Source organism: Sceloporus undulatus, chromosome 2, assembly GCF_019175285.1.
Source record: "Sceloporus undulatus isolate JIND9_A2432 ecotype Alabama chromosome 2, SceUnd_v1.1, whole genome shotgun sequence".
NCBI classification, from domain to species: Eukaryota; Metazoa; Chordata; class Lepidosauria; order Squamata; family Phrynosomatidae; genus Sceloporus; species Sceloporus undulatus.
The window spans coordinates 186877059-186894607 of NC_056523.1; the positions used below are offsets into that span (position 1 = coordinate 186877059).

Consider the following 17549-nt stretch of genomic DNA (forward strand, 5'->3'; position numbering starts at 1 on the left):
TCATAGTCCAACAATCAACCATGCTGACTCTTGATACAGTACCGGGGTTACTTGTTGTCCACTGTGGTTTGGTTCCAGAGAACAATAATTTAAAAATGCTCTTGAGTGATACATGCAGACATTATCTTGTATTGACCAAACAATCTTTGACCAATGTTTATGGACAAAATAAACACAAAAGCTGAAAATCACCTGTTCTTAAATTTGTCTTAATTCTAGTAATCCTATTAGCAGCAACTTCTAAATTCATTCATTTCCAAGGAAATGACAGCTTCTCAAGTTAGCACCTCTCTGGCAAGGACAACAGTGTTTCTGGACACTAGAAGATAACCTGAACAAACTGTATCTCCAATATCAAGGAAACTTTGTTTCTGCAGAAACAGCCTTCTTTCCAACACATACAAGACATAGCGGGGAAGCAGGCCCTAGTGAAGCCAGTGCCAATATGCCTATATCTCTGGAAATGTGAAAACAAACCTACTGAATCTTCTTGCCCAGCTTCTGTGATGAGTTTGTGAATGATGAGTGGAGAATGAGCTCTTAACCCCTGGTGTTGTTGCAGGGATTTTGTTATGTTCAGTGAATGGGATGGATGTGATAAGTTGCATTTTCCCTTCCCTGCTTGATGAACTTATTTAAAACTTAGTTAAATACTGCTTTGGAAATTGTCTCTTTGGAATATAAGACACAATGAGAAGATAAACAACCTGATTATATGTAGACAGACACGCACAGGAATGAGTAAGTTGTCTTGCCAGATCCCAGATGATGACACTGGCTGGGAGGTGTAGTTGAGCACCTCTAGAGGGAATCTCAGCAGGAAAAATAGTTTCAGACAATAAAATTGAAAAGCTACCATGTGTGTTATGATGTAAGGTTCTGTGATGTGATTACAGCCTACACAATCAGATGTGTTAAGTGTTATCCTGGATTGCACTATACACACATTTTCTCTTTTTATGTGTGTCTTCCTGTAAATAATGAGTCCAGAAGGAAATTAAAGGCTGAAAGTACAGACAGTGACACTTACCTTCTTAACAGCAGTCATTCACACAACATCTTCCAAGGAATGATAACAGAGAAATCCTTGCTTCAGAAAACAGATCATCACTGTAGTATTATCTCTGTGGGGCGGGGGACCCATTGTCCCATTCAATCCACAAGAGAGAGGCATTTTCAAGCAACCTTTTAGCAGTTCTCCTGACTCACTGGCGCAATTTTTCAGGGGTCCAGATGATATCAACTTTTGCTTGTAACAATCCTTCCCTCAACATTTCTATCTTCTTCTTTTTAAAAAACAGTTAAGGAGAAAAAGTCAGAACAGCTGCAAGATGTCTTTGGACTTCTGCTGTTTGACTCTGCAGGAGCCAGCGTGGTTTAATGGTTTCAATGTTGGACTAGGACCACAGTTTAAACCCATGCTCAGCCATGGAAGCCCACTGGGTAACCATGGGCAAATCACATTTTCTCAGGCTCAGAGGAAGGCAAAAGCAAATCCCCTCTGAAAAAATCTTGCTAGGAAAATTTGGTGATAAGGTCACCATCAGTGGCATCAGTAGGGTTGGGTATCTCATGGTGTGGCAACTCATGATATACCGTTAACATTGACTTCCCCCCATACCATACCCATATAGACTCCTTAGTAATTTTTTTTGTACTAATAGTATTCATAAATAGTAAATCCTGTATATCACTGAAAGTAGTGGTAATAGTTGTGACATAAACAACTAGCAAAATTAAAAGTATACCTTTAAAAGACAACATCATAAACACAGCCTAAATGTATGTACATGCATATAGTTTCATGTGGTTAAAGTCAACATTTGGTAAGATGTGATGTTTTAAAAAGAATATTTAAAAAGAATATTTTTAAAGGAATTGATTTTTAAAAAAACCTCTTAACATTTTACATTTAAAAAAAACCTAGAGCCTTGTCTTTCTCCTCTCATTGAGCCCCACTCACACTGTCTCTTCAGCATTTTAAAGGGACACAGACAAACACCAGAGCCCTTTTCTGCTCAAAAAGGCAGATGTTTGGGGAGCAGTGGTGCCTTCTGGTGTGGCCTGCAGTGATGCCCCTGGTCATCATAAGTCAGAAATTGCTTGATGGCACACAACAACAAACTATTAGGAGTCCTCCATTTGGAAGCATCCATGGAGCTCAACTTCCTGGTGAAATGTAATTCAATCATTTCGTTTTACCATCTGGCATAGGAGTTTATCACATTGGCTTTGCTCCCGCGATAGACATGGGATGTAACTTTAAGAAAGTGGATCTTATCACACTTCCCCATTGCTGGAGAGTATGCAGCCTGTTTGCAACCTGGGCTGCTTCTGCTGCATCTTTTCAAGAATTGGGGGGGGGGGGACATTCTTGAAAAGATGCAGAAGGAGCTTGGAGAAGCCTGGGTTGCAAACGGGCTGCGTACTCCATGGTGATGGGGAAATGCAATAAGATCCGCCTTCACAAAGTTACATCCTGTGTCTATCATGGGAGTGAAGCCAATGCGATAAACTCCTTAGAGGTCTATTTGTGTAAGAACATTATCTGCAAGATTGATGGCTTAAATTCAATTGCTAGTTCAGTTAAAATAGACCCACTGAATATATAGCTGATCAAACCTATCACATTTCCCCATCCCCCAGAAATAAACTCTCAAAACAGAATAAAACAGATGATTACAGTTATATTATTACAGCCACACCCAGTTATCTAATCCCAGTATGTTTTGGGGTGATGGTGGTTTTTTTAAATTGATATATTAGCCTCAGCATTATTGACAAAATTCGCCCAGGGAGCTATAATCACCCTTGCGCAGTGTGTGTGTGTGTGTGTGTGTGTGTGTGTGTGTGTGTATATATATATATATATATATATATATATATATATAATATGCATAGTATGAAACTGCCTATCTTTTTCCAGATACCCAACTCTAGCCAATCATTGAGCTATTTTGCCAGAACTCCAAAACAGTAATGGGCCGGTAAGCAAATGCTTGCAAATGGCCACGGTAGTCATAAAGCAAGGTGTGCTCTGTGTGTGTGTGTGTGTGTGAAGGGTGCATGAAAAGTGCTCTCTGTTGAACTGCAACGCTGTTTCATGACATATCCCACACCGAAGCTGAGAAGGATGAGGTCCCGCATGATCTTGCTCTGCCTCTCATTGGCTTTATCCATCCATGGTGAGTACAGTACTATAATGCATAATTAGATGCCAAGCTAGGAAGACTAAGAATATGCCTTGGGCCACTAAAAATGACTGGGAAAAGAAGAGTTGATGTCCAAGAGCCCTATGCAACGGTAGACAACTATAACAGGTGTGGAGACTAATTTTCTGCCTCTGGCACCCTCAGTTGAATTCCTGTAGTGCCAAGAATGCCCACTCCATGGAAATGGTTGAGAAAGGTTGGTACAGTGGGGCCACATTTCCCAACCCTGCTATACACTTTTAGTGTTTGCTGTTATTGTTAATTGTCATCAAGCCAAGGTTGACTTATGGCAACCCTATGAATGGGAGACCTCCAGGAGTCTTGGTCATCTACAGTCTTTCAAACTCCTGATCACGGTTTCCTTGATCCACTCTATATCATGGCTGTCCTCTTTTCCTCTTTTCCTACTGCCATCCACATTACCCAGCATTAGCATCTTTTCCAGTGAGTCATGACATGCTCAAAGTACAATAGCCTCAATTTGTTCATTTTGACTTTTAATGAGAGTTCGGGCTTGATTTGTTCTCAGACCCATTTATTCATATTTTTGGCAGCCCATGACATATGCAGCATTTCTCTTCCTGTCAGCCTTCTTCACTGCCCAGTGGAGAGGAGTTCCTGCTCCCAGTAACTCCACTAAAAATTGACCAGCTTTGGAAAAATGGGGAAAAGTTTGGGGTCAGGATCTGAAGTTTATGCTTAGTATAGACATTAAAGAAAACTTTTAGAAGATGACCCATCATTGGTACCTAACTCCAAAAAACTAGCAAAACTATACAAGAAAGAGAAAGGTACATGTTGGAAATGTGGCCAAAATGATGGAACTTCTTACCATATTTGGTGGACATGTCCAATAACAAGAAAATTTTGGATAGAGGTTCATAAGCTTTTGCGAGTAATATTACAAATAACAATTAAAATGGACCTGGAATGTTTCCTCTTGAACATGGTAGAAGGAAGAGAGCAGAGAAAACATCTAAAATGCATTTTATATCTGATAACGGCCATAAGAATAGCATTGCCCAGAGATGGAAAGATAAAGAAATACCAGCAATGGATGACTGGTTAACAAAATGTTTAGACATGATGGAGATGGACAGACTAACTGCTTTTATCAATGGGAAATCTATTCAGACATGGAAAGAAGACTGACTCAAAATCATTAATAAAATTTTGTGAGAAGACATGGACCCATTAAATGGAAAATATACCTTGTAACAGATAGAGAAGCACGCCGTAGGTAACATATACAATAATATATTTTAGAGAACAAAGGAAGAATTTAAATAAGAATATCCTGATAATGAGATAGGACGGGGGAACTGTTTGATAAATACATTTTAGATTATATATGGATGTAATAATGGAATACGCTGAAAAGTTATGTTTATGAGATGGATAACTATTATGAAGGAAAATAATTATAACAATACTGAGTTATATAAAAAGCATAGCCTATATATGAATTTGCAGTTAAAAGGTTTGATATGAGAAGTGGAATGTACACCAAATACTATGCAATTACAGAGAAGAATATATGTTCTGTTAGTAGCTCTGTTGTAAAATGATGTCAACCTTGCAGGGAATACATATATTGGGGGAGAGACGGTGGGGGCTTTATTTGGAAATGGGAAGGGAAGAAGTATTGGACTATATTGGTTATGAAATATGTTAGCACGACTCTTTTCTTTGTTTCTTTGTTCCCTGTTTTTTAAGAAAACATTAAATTAAAATAAAGCTTTCGATACATACGATACATAGAAAATGTTTAATGTCTTATAAACATATGCCAGGACAGTAATGCTGGATTTTACAGCTGTTCAATTGATTGATTGACACTCGACAGACACTAAGGCAGGGGTCCCCAACCTGGGTGCCCACAACGTCACGGGGTGAGAGATGTAATTTTAGGGGTGTGTGACAAAGAGTCGCTTGTGTCCCTGAGTGACGAGTCACGAGTCATCACTCAATTTTCTCTGAATAAATTAGAATCAAATAGCTCAATTTAGATTTGCACTGAGTTGAAAGCTTTTTTACAATTCAGTTTGATCGCCCGCAGTCTTGTATATAGCTCAATTTGAGGTTCAAAAATTAGCAATTAAACTCCAATATGATGTTAGTTTGTATGGGGTTTATCTCCTAGGAATGTGGGGCATTGAAAAGGTTAGCAACCACTGCACTAAATGCTTGGACTCACCCATTGCTTGAGGGCCTAATAGCTCAAAAATGAGAGAGTGAGATGGATCTCTGTGTTTATAGAATGATTAGCTGATGTAGGATCTGCAGTTAAAGAGTCTCTAAAACAAGGGGGAAAACCCAGCCAAAACATTTTCCTAGGCTAGAGAGAACAAGGCTGTAAGGATGTTTTGTAGAATCTGGATGTTTCTAGTCTCTTTATTTGGAACGAGTCAACAAGAACATTTACAGTTTAGAAAGAGTAAGATGATATGAAGACCTGTCAAGGTTGGCATAAACTCAAAAGGGTAGAGGGAAAGACCCATCCATTCATTTCTCCATTCACACTCTTGCCTGTTCCATGCTTAATAATGACTTAGTCTAAATCATGCTACATAGCATTGAATAATAATAATTAATAATAGCAATAGCACTTACATTTCTATACCACTTTATAGTGCTAAGCACTCTCTAAGCGGTTTACAATGGGTTAGCCAGTTGCCCCCAACAAGCTGAGTACTCCTTTTGCCAACCTACAAATGGATGGAAGGCTGAGTCCTCCTGGAGCCTTGCAGGTTCGAACTCACAACGCTTTGGCCGCATTACCATTGAGCACTAGGGCTCCTTATTTATTTGTTTGTTTGTTCATTTATCACCTCCTAGCTCAAAGAAGCTTCCAAGGTGATGAACAAATAAAGGCGATTAAAACAATACAAAGACGGAAACATTTGGAAAAAAAACATTAAAATGCTCTCGAAAATCTTCCAAAAGCAATCTTTTAAAAAGCAGTCCTAAATGTTAAGTATTGTTTTGCTCAGAGTTTCATAATTAAGTATATCACAAGCCAACAAGGCAGTTTAACAAAGATATGTTCAGCAGAAAAATATGGTTGAGTACATGATAAAATATAGTATATGCAATATAGCTGTAAATAAACCATGTGACATGAATTTATACTTATGTTTGTGTTTTTAGCTTTTATTTGGTAATGTCCTACATTTTTCTTGAATGTTTTATATTTTGTCTTGTCCTCTTTTGTGGTTATGACATTTGGGTGCCCTACCTAAGCTGTTTTGGCTTTTGCAGATCACAACCAGCACCTTGAATTGAATTCAGAAGGAAATTGGGAGCCAGTGCAGTTCTTGTAAGACCTCTTGTATATGACCTCTAAATGCTGACATCTTTATCCCCAGGTGGAGTTTTCCAGCCTGTACCCACCCAGCTGCCACAGGCCTCATTTGCTGAGGGAGGCACTGCCATTCTGAAGTGTCCCCTGGAAAAGGGCAAGATCCAAGACTACCATGTCTTCTGGTTCCAGCAAAAGCCAGCTGCCCGGCCAGATTTTGTGCTGAAGCATTCCATCAATGGTCAGATAGAACGAAGCTCTCAGTTTGATGCTCGCTTTGTGCCCATCCGAGATGCCGGTGCCAATGCCTATGTGCTGCAGATCCAGGGGGTGCGCACAGAAGACAGTGCAACCTACTGGTGCATGGCAGAAGCAAACTATTTCAGCATTGCTGTCTCAGGGAGTGGGACGCAGCTCAGCATCAAAGGAGGTGAGTAACAATACCATGTAACAAAATAAGACAGCCTGGGTTTAACATTGGAGCATTGTGGCAAAGAAAACCAAATCCATTTGTGGAAGGAGTCAAGGAGCTCATGCAACATGGCATCCTAGTGCTGCTCCCAAAAAATTTCCAGTTTTACCTCTGCAATGGGTCAGCTTGGTAGCTTTAGAAAGATGCCATGCTCCAGCCTCACCCATGTCTACAGCATGGGGATGATGGCAGCAATCAACTGCGCTGCAACCATTTCAGGGTTATTGTCAAGATGACCTTGCTAAGAGAAGGGCTTTCCATGGAGAGGGATATTTCAGTTATCAAGGGTGATGCTAGCTTGCACTCTTGAAATAGCAGAATGCAGGAAGAACTACAATGGGCTATCCATATTTGCTAGGGCTATTGCAAAAACACTGTTATTTTCACCTCTCTAGGAATCTCTAGGTCCTTCAGCACAACTCTGTGGTCAACATCTGCCAGAAGCTGACCATAAAACTGTGCTAGAGAACCTACAAATGCCTTAACAAGTGTTCTCCCTAGGAATCTCTAGGCCCTCCAGGGCAAAGTCTAGTGAAAGTTGGCCATATAGTCACACTGGAGGACCTCAAGATTCCTAGGGAGAGCATATTAAATATGTGACGAATCAAAGCCGCAAAAGTCAAAGCCACAAATGTGGAGGGCCGACTGTACTGTATACCATGTTCTATTTATGCTTTGTCAAACTGGCTTTGGGAGCTCAGTTGAGGCTGAACATGAGATTGTACACAGGCAACATGTGTTTTTTCCCACCCTCTTTCCCAAAGGCACAATGAAATTTGAACTCAAAACTCATAAAAGCCTGAACACCCAGAAAAGGGGTGTTTAAATCTGTCTCATGGTTATCTCTTGAGCATTCATTGTTCGTTCTTTTCTAAGGCAGTTTTTACATGGCACAATTAGAGCACCTGTGGAATAATGGAAAAACAGCATAATTGGGAGCTTATTGACAGGTTTTCCCCATCAATGAAAAGGGATGCTCAAAAAACATTCGCTGGCACAGCAGTGATGAGACAGAGACAAAACCGTGCAATAATTATTTTGGGGGGAAAATGCTATTCTGCAACTTTAATTGCAGTTTTAAAGTCTTGTATGATAATGCTAACACTTTACTTGCATATTTAGAAATACAGTTTAGGTTTCCAGAAAGCAGGTAGGCAAAATTAGTAAGAGAATGTGAATAACAGCAAATGTAATAGGTATGAACCATATTGTATGTGTGTTTCACTATCTGCAATACTAGAAATTTGGGGAGTGAAGAAAACTTAATGGGGAGAGGATTCTTGTTTGGGAGGGACAATGGTTTCAGTTCCCCTCATAGCTTTAACCCTGCACAACTCCATCCTATCAAATCCTAGAGTTTATAGTTAATGGGGTATTTAGTTATCTGATGCAGGGGATCAGAAATTTTCAGCTCATATGATGCCAGGGACTGGTACTAGATTTATGACAATTGACTACATATGGTTCCTCATTTACTGGAAACTCTACAGAGACTAGCAGCTGAGGTCCTGGCATCTGGCATCCATCCATGGACCACCATTTTGAGTAGCAATGCCCCAGTAGATTTCCATGACTGAGCAGGAATTTGAACCCTGGTTTCCCAGAATCCAATGCTCAAACCACTATATCACACTGGCTGTCTGAGACATTTATTACTAGAGATTTATTAAACCAGTTACAATCATTAACAACAACAAAAATCTGAAGCTTGAACGGTGTAGACCTTTAGAAAATGTTGAAACTATGAAAGGTCCACTGGCTGCTTTCCAGTGATTTTTTCTTTTCCTGCCAGCAGAGGGTTCCTAACACAAGAACAGGAGGGAGCAGCGATACCTGCATCTAGAGATTTTTAGTTGGGGACAGCAGACATGGGAGCTGGAGAATCGTATGGGCATAGAGGGAGGCTGGATAGAGGACAGAGTTGGAGGGGGATAAGAAAGAGACTTGGGAACTAGAGAATAATCTGAGTGGTAAAAAGGTTTCTTTGATGTAGAGTAGGATTACCAGTTCCAGGGTCTGGCCCAAAATCTCCTGTTTTCCTGAGTCATTACCACATAAGTGATGAGGGTGGAAATTTCCTAATTTCAGCAAGAGGAAAAACCCATGTGCAAATCTCCAACTCAGTTTAGGAAAGCAGCAACTTGCTACATTTTGCACAACATAATTGATGTCTTACTCCTGTGTACAAAGCCTTTCCAGGGGTTCTATATATTTTCATTTTGATTTCATTTGTTATGGCAAATAGCCAGCATAATCTATATATTTGCTTAACTAGCTTCTTCCTTTCTCCTCAGTTATAGCGGCATCAGGGGTCACCCTCAGCTCACATCTACCTTCTGTCTAGAAGCAAAATCACACAGTTTAAAAAACCGATTTACTGCCGCCAAATTCAATTCGAATTCAGTATACATCTAAATTTTATCTTATGCATTTCTGCAGCCAGCACCGCCAGGTGGGTGCATCCTGGGTAACATCCGGCTAGAATCCAAGTTCAGCCGGCCTCTTTTCAAAGACGGGAGCCACCAGCAGAATCGGTGGCAAAAATATGTGCGATAAAATCCGGATATATCCCAAATTTGAATTGAATTCAGCAGCGGTAAATTGTTTTTTAAAACTGTGCAGTAATCTCCTAAAAAAAATCAAAGGTTACTTATTCCACCTCCTTACATAGGCGATAATCCCTTCACCTTAATCTGGAAACAGCCTCTTCAACTACAGACAAAATTCCTTCATTTCCCAACTGCTCTCTCTCTCTCTCTCTCTCTCTCTCTCTCTCTCTGTGTGTGTGTGTGTATTTTAATGACAAACTATGAGCAACTCTGGTTAGTACTGAATGCATATTAACTTCACCAGGGCTGTCCTTATGTCTCAGGTTTTGGCCCCAAAAAACTCCAGGTCTGGGGCAATACTGAACAAACAATCCTGGTGTAGAGGGATATTGGGTGTGGGACCCATTAGTGTTGCAGTTAAAGAGAAAGTGTGGAGATAAAAAAATTGTCTTGGAAATGGCAGTGTGTGTGTGTAGGTAAATGTCTAAGGACTAGAGGATAGTGGAACCTGCAAAAAGAGTATCGCAGGGTGTACAAAGATGGTGGGTTGGCTAGAGAGGATTGCTGGAGATGAGGAAAGAGGTGGGGAGATCTGAAGACTATCTTGGGGGATGGCTTTACACATATATATTTGCAAGGGTGGCTGTGGTCCTGTACAGACAGGCAAAAATAAAGCTGCTTTGGGTCATGTTGGAGGTATGCTGTTTAAATGATGCATGTGTCCTAAGAGGCCAGAAGCTGTGCCAAAGCTGTGGTCCAGTCCTTAGGTCTTTGGCCTGTCTGTACGGGCCCTGTGTTTCTATGAATAATGGGGAATCGAGTAAGTATTTGTACAGAGACAGCATGATATAGCCCTTATTGTTGTACCAGGATGCCAGGAGACTAGAATTAAAATACCTGATCAGCCATGGAAACCTACTGGGTAACCCTGGACACATCACATGCTCTCAGCGTCAGAGGAAAGCAATAGCAAAGCCCCTCTAAATGACTCTTGCCAAGAAAGTCCTAGGAGATGGTTGCCATAAATTGGAGTAGAGTCAAAGGAACATAACAACAATACTGTCTGTGTGTGTGTGTGTGTGTGTGATTGAGGGAGGGAGTCTTTGTCAAGAAGTATTGGCAGTGAGCCACTTATGAGTATTGGGGATAATCACCACACCAGTCAACTTTCCTCATTTGTCTCTCCCCATCTCAACACAAAAAGTCTGGTCCCAGCACTAAATCCTGGGAGTAGTACGACTCAGGAAGCCATCAAGTTATGGTCCCATGGAGAAAATGGCAAGATTCCTGGATCCTATCTGATCCACTCATTCTGAATTGCTTTCATTTCCCCAGGAAATTCAGTAAGGGCACCCTCATCAGTCACTCTCTTGTCTGACATTTCCCAAACAACCAGCACTTCTGCAGTCCATGCCTTGTGCATAGTTGAGCAATTCTACCCAGGGATTCTGGAGATCAAATGGAACATGGCTGGAAATGATGTAACCGAGGGAGTGACACCTGGCCAAGTGATTGTGAACAAGGATGGCTCCTACAGCACCAGCAGTGTCCTGAGCATCTCTAAAGACCTCCTCAGTTCCAAAATGCCTGTCAAGTGCTCCATACACCATGAGTCCTCAGGAGCTGTGGCTGAGCAGAGCCTGAACCCATGCTAAGGGGAGTAAAGGGAGCCTCTTCTGTACCTTTCTTTTTCGTATACAGAACTGTATACCCTCATATCTTTTTGGTAGTGCACAATAAAGTTGCCTTCATATCATTGCTGTGTTTGAACTCTGTTGTTTGTTGGGTGACAAATTCTGCACTGACATGAATGGAAGATAGCCAGTTTCTACCAATTAGAATCTATCTTGTCAGTGACTAATTACCATATTGGGGAATGGTGGGGAATCTTTGGCCCTCTAAATGCTGTTCAACCACAAGGCCCATAATCCCTGTGTCAGGAAGGGATTATAGCAGCTGATGTACAGATTTCTAGGAGGGGCAATTATTTCCCACCCCTGTGCTGCTTGAGCCCACCTAGTAGCTGTGATTACCCAGTATATGATCATGTTGCTCTAGTCCAAAGCCAGTATGGTGTACTCCTTTGGGTGTTGGACTAGGACTCTTGGAAATGAGGGATCAAATCTCCATTTGGCCATGGAAATCCACTGGGTCATGTTGGGTAAATCACACACTCTCAGCTCTAGAGGAGGGCAATGGCAACCCCCTTCTGAACAAATCTTGCCAAGAAAACACTAAGATAGGGTCACCTTGTTGTTTGTTATTGTGTGGCTTCAAGTCATTTCTGACTTATGGCGACCCTACAGTGTATCATGGCATTTTCTTGACAAGTTTCTTCAGAGGGGTTTGCCATTACCATCCTCTGGGTTGCCATAAATCAGAAATGACCACACCACACCACAACCACCACAACAATGTTGAGGAAAGACTCACCTACTAAACACAGGCAGGGCAAGTTAATTTGAAGGTAAATGCTGGGATTTTTTGCCTGAAGAAAATTCCAGCACACACAGAGCTTCTATTTGTGTTAAGGAGTGTCCCACCACTATTGGCACCTATCAACCCAATCTGCCATGTAGACAGAGGTCCAACATGCACCACAGGGGATACAGAAGAATGGGAATATTTCTCTTCAATCTATGGAACTGAATAAATAATCAGGGATAACATCCAATATAAAATGCATTTGGAAATAATTTTTAAAAAATCATTTATAATTTCAGAGGGCAGAGGGATTGTAGACACGTGCGTTTTCACACCTTACACCCCTTCACCCAGTGCGCTAAGTCTTGATCTTCACAGTGCTTTTTCCACTCATCCCTGCAGGAAGGAGATCAAAAAGAGAAAATGACTCAGTACAATTCATTTTCCCCAAAGACAAATGTATACATTATGCAGGGATTTTGCTACTCTAAGGACCACATATAGAACAAAACGATTTGCCATAATCCAAGCAGGAATGACACACACACTACTGAAATCAATAGGAACAGAGAAACAGTTCTTCCAATACATCCTTACTAGAGAGTAAGTACCAATGAATGAATGGGAATTCTTTCTGAGTAAGCACACACAAGACCAGATGGCACATGGATCTTGTCTTGGAGTGGAGTGCTTTCCATAATAGATCTGATCTGCCTCAGACAGGTTTGCATTTGCATTCCCTGGCTCAGTTTATGAGTCTTGCCTTTCTAACCTCTGGCTTCAGGTACAGATTAGACAGGTAGGGTCATGGCTTTTACAAATGGTGAAGACCTGATAATTTCAGCAAATTCTGTTTCTCTGATCACCACCAATGAATCCCAAGTGCAGTAGGCTATATTTCAGCGGAATGAACTGGTAAAAACCACCTCTGAGTCTTCCTTGCCTAAGAAAACCCTATGAAATTAATGGTGTCGCCAGATACACCAAGTCATCTGTCAACTTACTGTGACCCTATGAATTTCATAGGGTTTTCTTAGGCAAGGAAGACTTAGAGGTGGTTTTGCCCATTCCTTTCTCTCAAGTATAACCTACAGCACCTGGGATTCATTGGTGATTTCCCATCTAAGTACTAACTGGGGATGACCCAGCTTAGCTACCTAGATCGGGTGGGATCTGGTGCCTTATGCACTGGGGAAATTTATTTGACACAGCTATTAAATATGGATTAAATAGGGTCCATAAATTCTACTCTCCTTTGCATACATGGACAGGCTTCCTACTGACCACTATGCTGGAACCCATGCTGATACTTTGCACATGCACAGATAGAAAGAATATTCTTGCTTAGGTATGGAACATCCTCCCCTTGGAAGCCTGATTAGCACCAACATTGCATCAAGTAAAAAACATGGCTGCTTATGAAAACTTTGGGGGGGGGGGTCTAATTGATTTATAAAAAAATTCCTCAATGCATTTCAAATTATTTTAACCTAATTTGCCTTTTTATTCTTTAACTGTTTAATATGTTCTTAACCTTTTAAAATTATTTTAATTTTTATGTTGTTTTGACTATATTTGGTTGGTTTTACCATCTGCCATCCTGAGATCTTATATATAAAGATGATATAAAAATGATGATGATGACTAATTTCCCATTCAGAAAACGAGTTTCCCAATAGTTGGGAGGCCCTGTTGGGAAGAAAAACAGAGCAGCAAGATTCTGTATGGTTTTCTCCCGGGGTTTGAATATCCCAGAGTTTCCAGGTGAATTATTCTGCAGAAGAAAACATGGAGTAGGGTTGGGTTTGGTTGGATTGGGTTGGGTTTTGTACAGATGTTTTTTTTTTTCCTTCACAAACTGATACAATCCAATTTGAACTGCCGTGGCTCCACTGTATGGAATCCTGGGATTTATAGTTTGGACAGAGGCACCAGAGGAGTGCTCTGGCTGAGGAGTCCAAATGCCACTCCCTCAACTGCAAGTCCCACGATTCAATAGGATGTTGCCATGGCAGTTAAAGTGGAATCATAGCACTGTGTGTGGTGTGGAATGGGTCCTGGTGTAGCATTTTGTCAAAGTGGACCTTCACAGCAGCAACAGCTTTAGCAGTTTAATACCAACATGTCAGGCTGCTACAAAAGACACAGGAACAGGGCTAGAGAAAAACTGACAATCTTTTTTAAAAACATAGAAGAGAACAGGGATCCCAATGGGCTAATGAAGGCTATGCTAATCCAGGGCAAGAGGTGCTTGGTGGTCAGCACATGAGAATCTACTCATCTGTGGGTGGCTAACATAGGTTGTTCTCATACCAGATCCTCATGCCTTCGGGATCTTTCACAATCCTCTTGACACAACGGATATCATCCACAAGATCTGGATCCAGAAAATCTAGAAAGTATAAAGAAAAAACAAGATATGAATGTTGGGCACAGTCCCTGCTGAATAAATAATATGAGCATTGTTTGGAAGGGAGAATTCAAAGATATAGCCATGCTAGTTGTAAAATCAGTATGTAGAGAGATCTTGTAGCACCTTTGAGACTAATGGAAAGAATCATAGAATCACAGAATACTAGAGTTGGAAGAGACCACAAGGGCCATCCAGTCCAACCCCATTCTGTCATGCAGGAACTTTCAGTCAAAGCATCCCCGAGAGATGGCCATCCAGCCTCTGTTTAAAGATCTCCAAGGAAGGAGACTCCAAAGCAGCATAATCCAGTGTCGAACAGCCCTCACTGTCAGGAAGTTCCTCCTAATGTTGAGTTGGAATCTCTTTTCCTGCAGCTTGCATCCATTGCTCTGGTTCCTGTTCTCTGGAGCAGGAGAAAACAAGCTTGCTCCATCCTCAATATGGCATCCCTTCAAGTATTTAAACAGGGCTATCACACATACTTAATCTAACTGAAAGAAAGAAGTTGACAGCATGTACTTTCATATACTGTATTTAAATTTATTTTCTCAGATTCATTACAGATGCATTCTTCAAATGTATCTAATGCATCTAAGGAAGTAGACATAAGTCTTCAAAAGCTCATGCTGCCAACTTCTTTCTTTCAGTTAGTCTCAAAGGTGCTACAGGATCTCTCCACATATTTTGTTTAGAAGACTAGTCCTAAGGCCAAAGCCTAGGTAGAATTACCAACCTGAACACTGTCTGTGTGTATGTATATGTGTATAGATGTGTGCCTTTAACTCACTTATAACTTATGGCAACTCCATTAATTTCATAGGGTTTTCTTAGGCAAGGAATACTCAGTCTATCACAGTGGCTTTCAACCTGCACAGCACTTCCCATTATTGACTTGTTGCTCACTGTTGCGGTACACCTGCAGACATTTCATGGCACGCCACAGTGGCTGAAAGCTGCCAGATTGCCAGTTCATCCCTCCCACCTTTATCCCCATTGGAACCGCTGTAATAAAAGCAGGCTGAATGCAAGAGGGGTCTTTGCTTTGCATGGAAGCCATTGTAAACACAGTCTCCCTGGCCCTTGCCATTCCATCAGGTTTCAGAAGAAAGAGATAAGAATCAGGGCCTCCTCTCCTGAACTGGATACTGTATAAATGAATGTCCAAAACAAAAATACAAGACCAAAAAATCCATGCTTCTTCCAAAAAATATCCATTCTTGTATGTCTGTCTGTGCCTTCAAGTTGCCTGTCGACTTTATGCTGACTCCATGAATTTTCTAGGATTTTCTTAGGCAAGGAATAGTCAGAATTTTTTTGTCAGTTCCTTCCTTTGAAACAGAGCCTACAGCCCCTGGTATTTGTTGGCGCTCTCCCATCCAATTCCTCTCCAGGGCTGACTGTGCTTAGCTTCATAAGGTCAAATAGGATCTGGTCCCTTTAGGATGTTTAGGCACCATGCTATATTGTGTGCAAACATGCCTTCAGCCCACCTGCCAACTTCTGAAAACCCCATAAATTTCGTAGGATTTTCCTGGCACAAAATACTTGAGGGAGGTTATCAATTCCTTCCTCTGGTAGCCTACAGCATCCATGAACTGGTGTGATATAGCATTGCGTTTGATTGTGAGACTGTGACTCTGGAGACCAGGGTTCAATTCCCATCTCAGTCATAAAACCCATTGGGTGACCTTGGATAAGTCACACTGTCTCAGCCTCAGGAGAGGGCAGTGGCAAACCTCCTCTGAACAAATCTTGCAGAGAAAAAAACATGATTAGGATGCCAAGAGGAAAACATAGGATAGCCTTTAGGGTCACCATAAAATCTTGTAAGGATTGGGGAAGGAACAGGTAGAAAGAGCCATGACTGGTTTTTCTTTCACCCCTTTGGGAGACGGAGCAAACACCAGATAGAGTTTATTATATTTTCCAGTGGGGCAAAAAGAGACCAATCCCCAGTCCATTGTCTCAGGACTGGCTCTGCTGGGCTGCAGCAGAAAGTAATGGCCTGTTTCAGGGCCGCTGTTGCTCCCGCATGGAGAAACAGGTGGAGCAGGATAGAAGATCATGAGCCAGAATAGTATAACAAAACTTCACAAACTACTCATCCTTGTAGAGAAGGGGGGACCATTTGGAAAGTATTTATGGTTAAGAAAACCATTGGCTTTGCTTCTGTGGGAATGAATGCAAAGGCATATCTGTGTTAGTCTGGATCAAAGCCTTTGAAGAATCTGACTGTCACCCACTTAGGGGTCCAAAACACACTGCAGAAATCATCCAGTTTGAGACCGCTTTAACTGCCCTGGCTCAGTGCTAGGGAATTCTGCAGGTTTGTGAGGCATTTATCCTTCTCTGTCAGAGAGCTCTGGTGACACAATAAACTAGAAGTCCCAGAATTCCCTAACACTGAACCATGGTAGTTAAAGCGACCTCAAAATGGATTATTTCTGCAGTGTGTTTTGGACCAAGGAGATAGTGAGCACTAATGTAAATGGCCAGCAGATGGGGCTGGTGTAGCATACTTTCTTCATCTGAATGGCAACATTCCTGATCAGGGATGCAAGGGGGGAGGTTATTTTAAAAAGGCACGTGGTACCTTGCAGGCAATTGTTTCAAAAAGATCTGTCATAACTCATAACCAAAAACATTGGGATGTTTCTTGGGAGGTGGAATGCAAGCACAAGATGCCCAACACTTGCTTTAGAATTATGTAAGACCAGCTTCCAGCCCTTTGAATAGTTATGGTTTTCATTACTCACTGTTTGGAAAAGTTCCTTCCTCGTTTTATTTTATTTTATTTTTTGGACTGCACTTCCAATAATCCCCTAGATGGCAAAGCCAGCTGGGAAATTCTTGGATATGCAGTCAAAAGGGGAAGGGACTTTGGACTCTATCGCATGCGGTTAAAAGAGCAGCTTACCTTTCACAAATTCAGTGCTAATTCGGGAGGTAGTCGGTTCCTATCACAAATAAATTGCCACTGGATGCAGCCTGGGTCGTTTAAGCTGTTTCTGCTGCCTCTTTTCAAAAATGGAAGTTTCCAAAATGGCTTAGACGACCCGGGCTGCATCCAGCATGGACCCGGCAGCGATTTGGTGGTATGTGTGATAGGAACCGGCTGCCTCCTGAATTAACACTGAATTCAGGAAAGGTAAGCCGCTCTTTTAACCCCATGCAAGAA

General features: G+C 41.4%; 1 protein-coding gene and 1 long non-coding RNA gene across 2 annotated transcripts; one reads left to right on the forward strand and one right to left on the reverse strand.

The window, feature by feature from the left end:
• The first annotated feature begins 3054 nt into the window (after positions 1 to 3054).
• LOC121920701 (immunoglobulin kappa light chain-like) lies at positions 3055 to 11275 on the forward strand. The gene is made up of 3 exons (XM_042447849.1): positions 3055 to 3185; positions 6581 to 6943; positions 10870 to 11275. The coding sequence occupies exons 1-3, from the start codon at positions 3104 to 3106 to the stop codon at positions 11187 to 11189; spliced, it is 765 nt and encodes a 254-aa protein (XP_042303783.1). The 5' UTR covers positions 3055 to 3103; the 3' UTR covers positions 11190 to 11275.
• Positions 11276 to 12227: 952 nt separating this feature from the next.
• Positions 12228 to 14352, reverse strand: LOC121920704. Its single transcript, XR_006101741.1, has 2 exons — positions 14272 to 14352; positions 12228 to 12354 (listed from the first exon to the last, which is right to left on the reverse strand). It is a non-coding gene; the product is annotated as an uncharacterized LOC121920704 (long non-coding RNA).
• Between the last annotated feature and the right edge of the window lie 3197 nt (positions 14353 to 17549).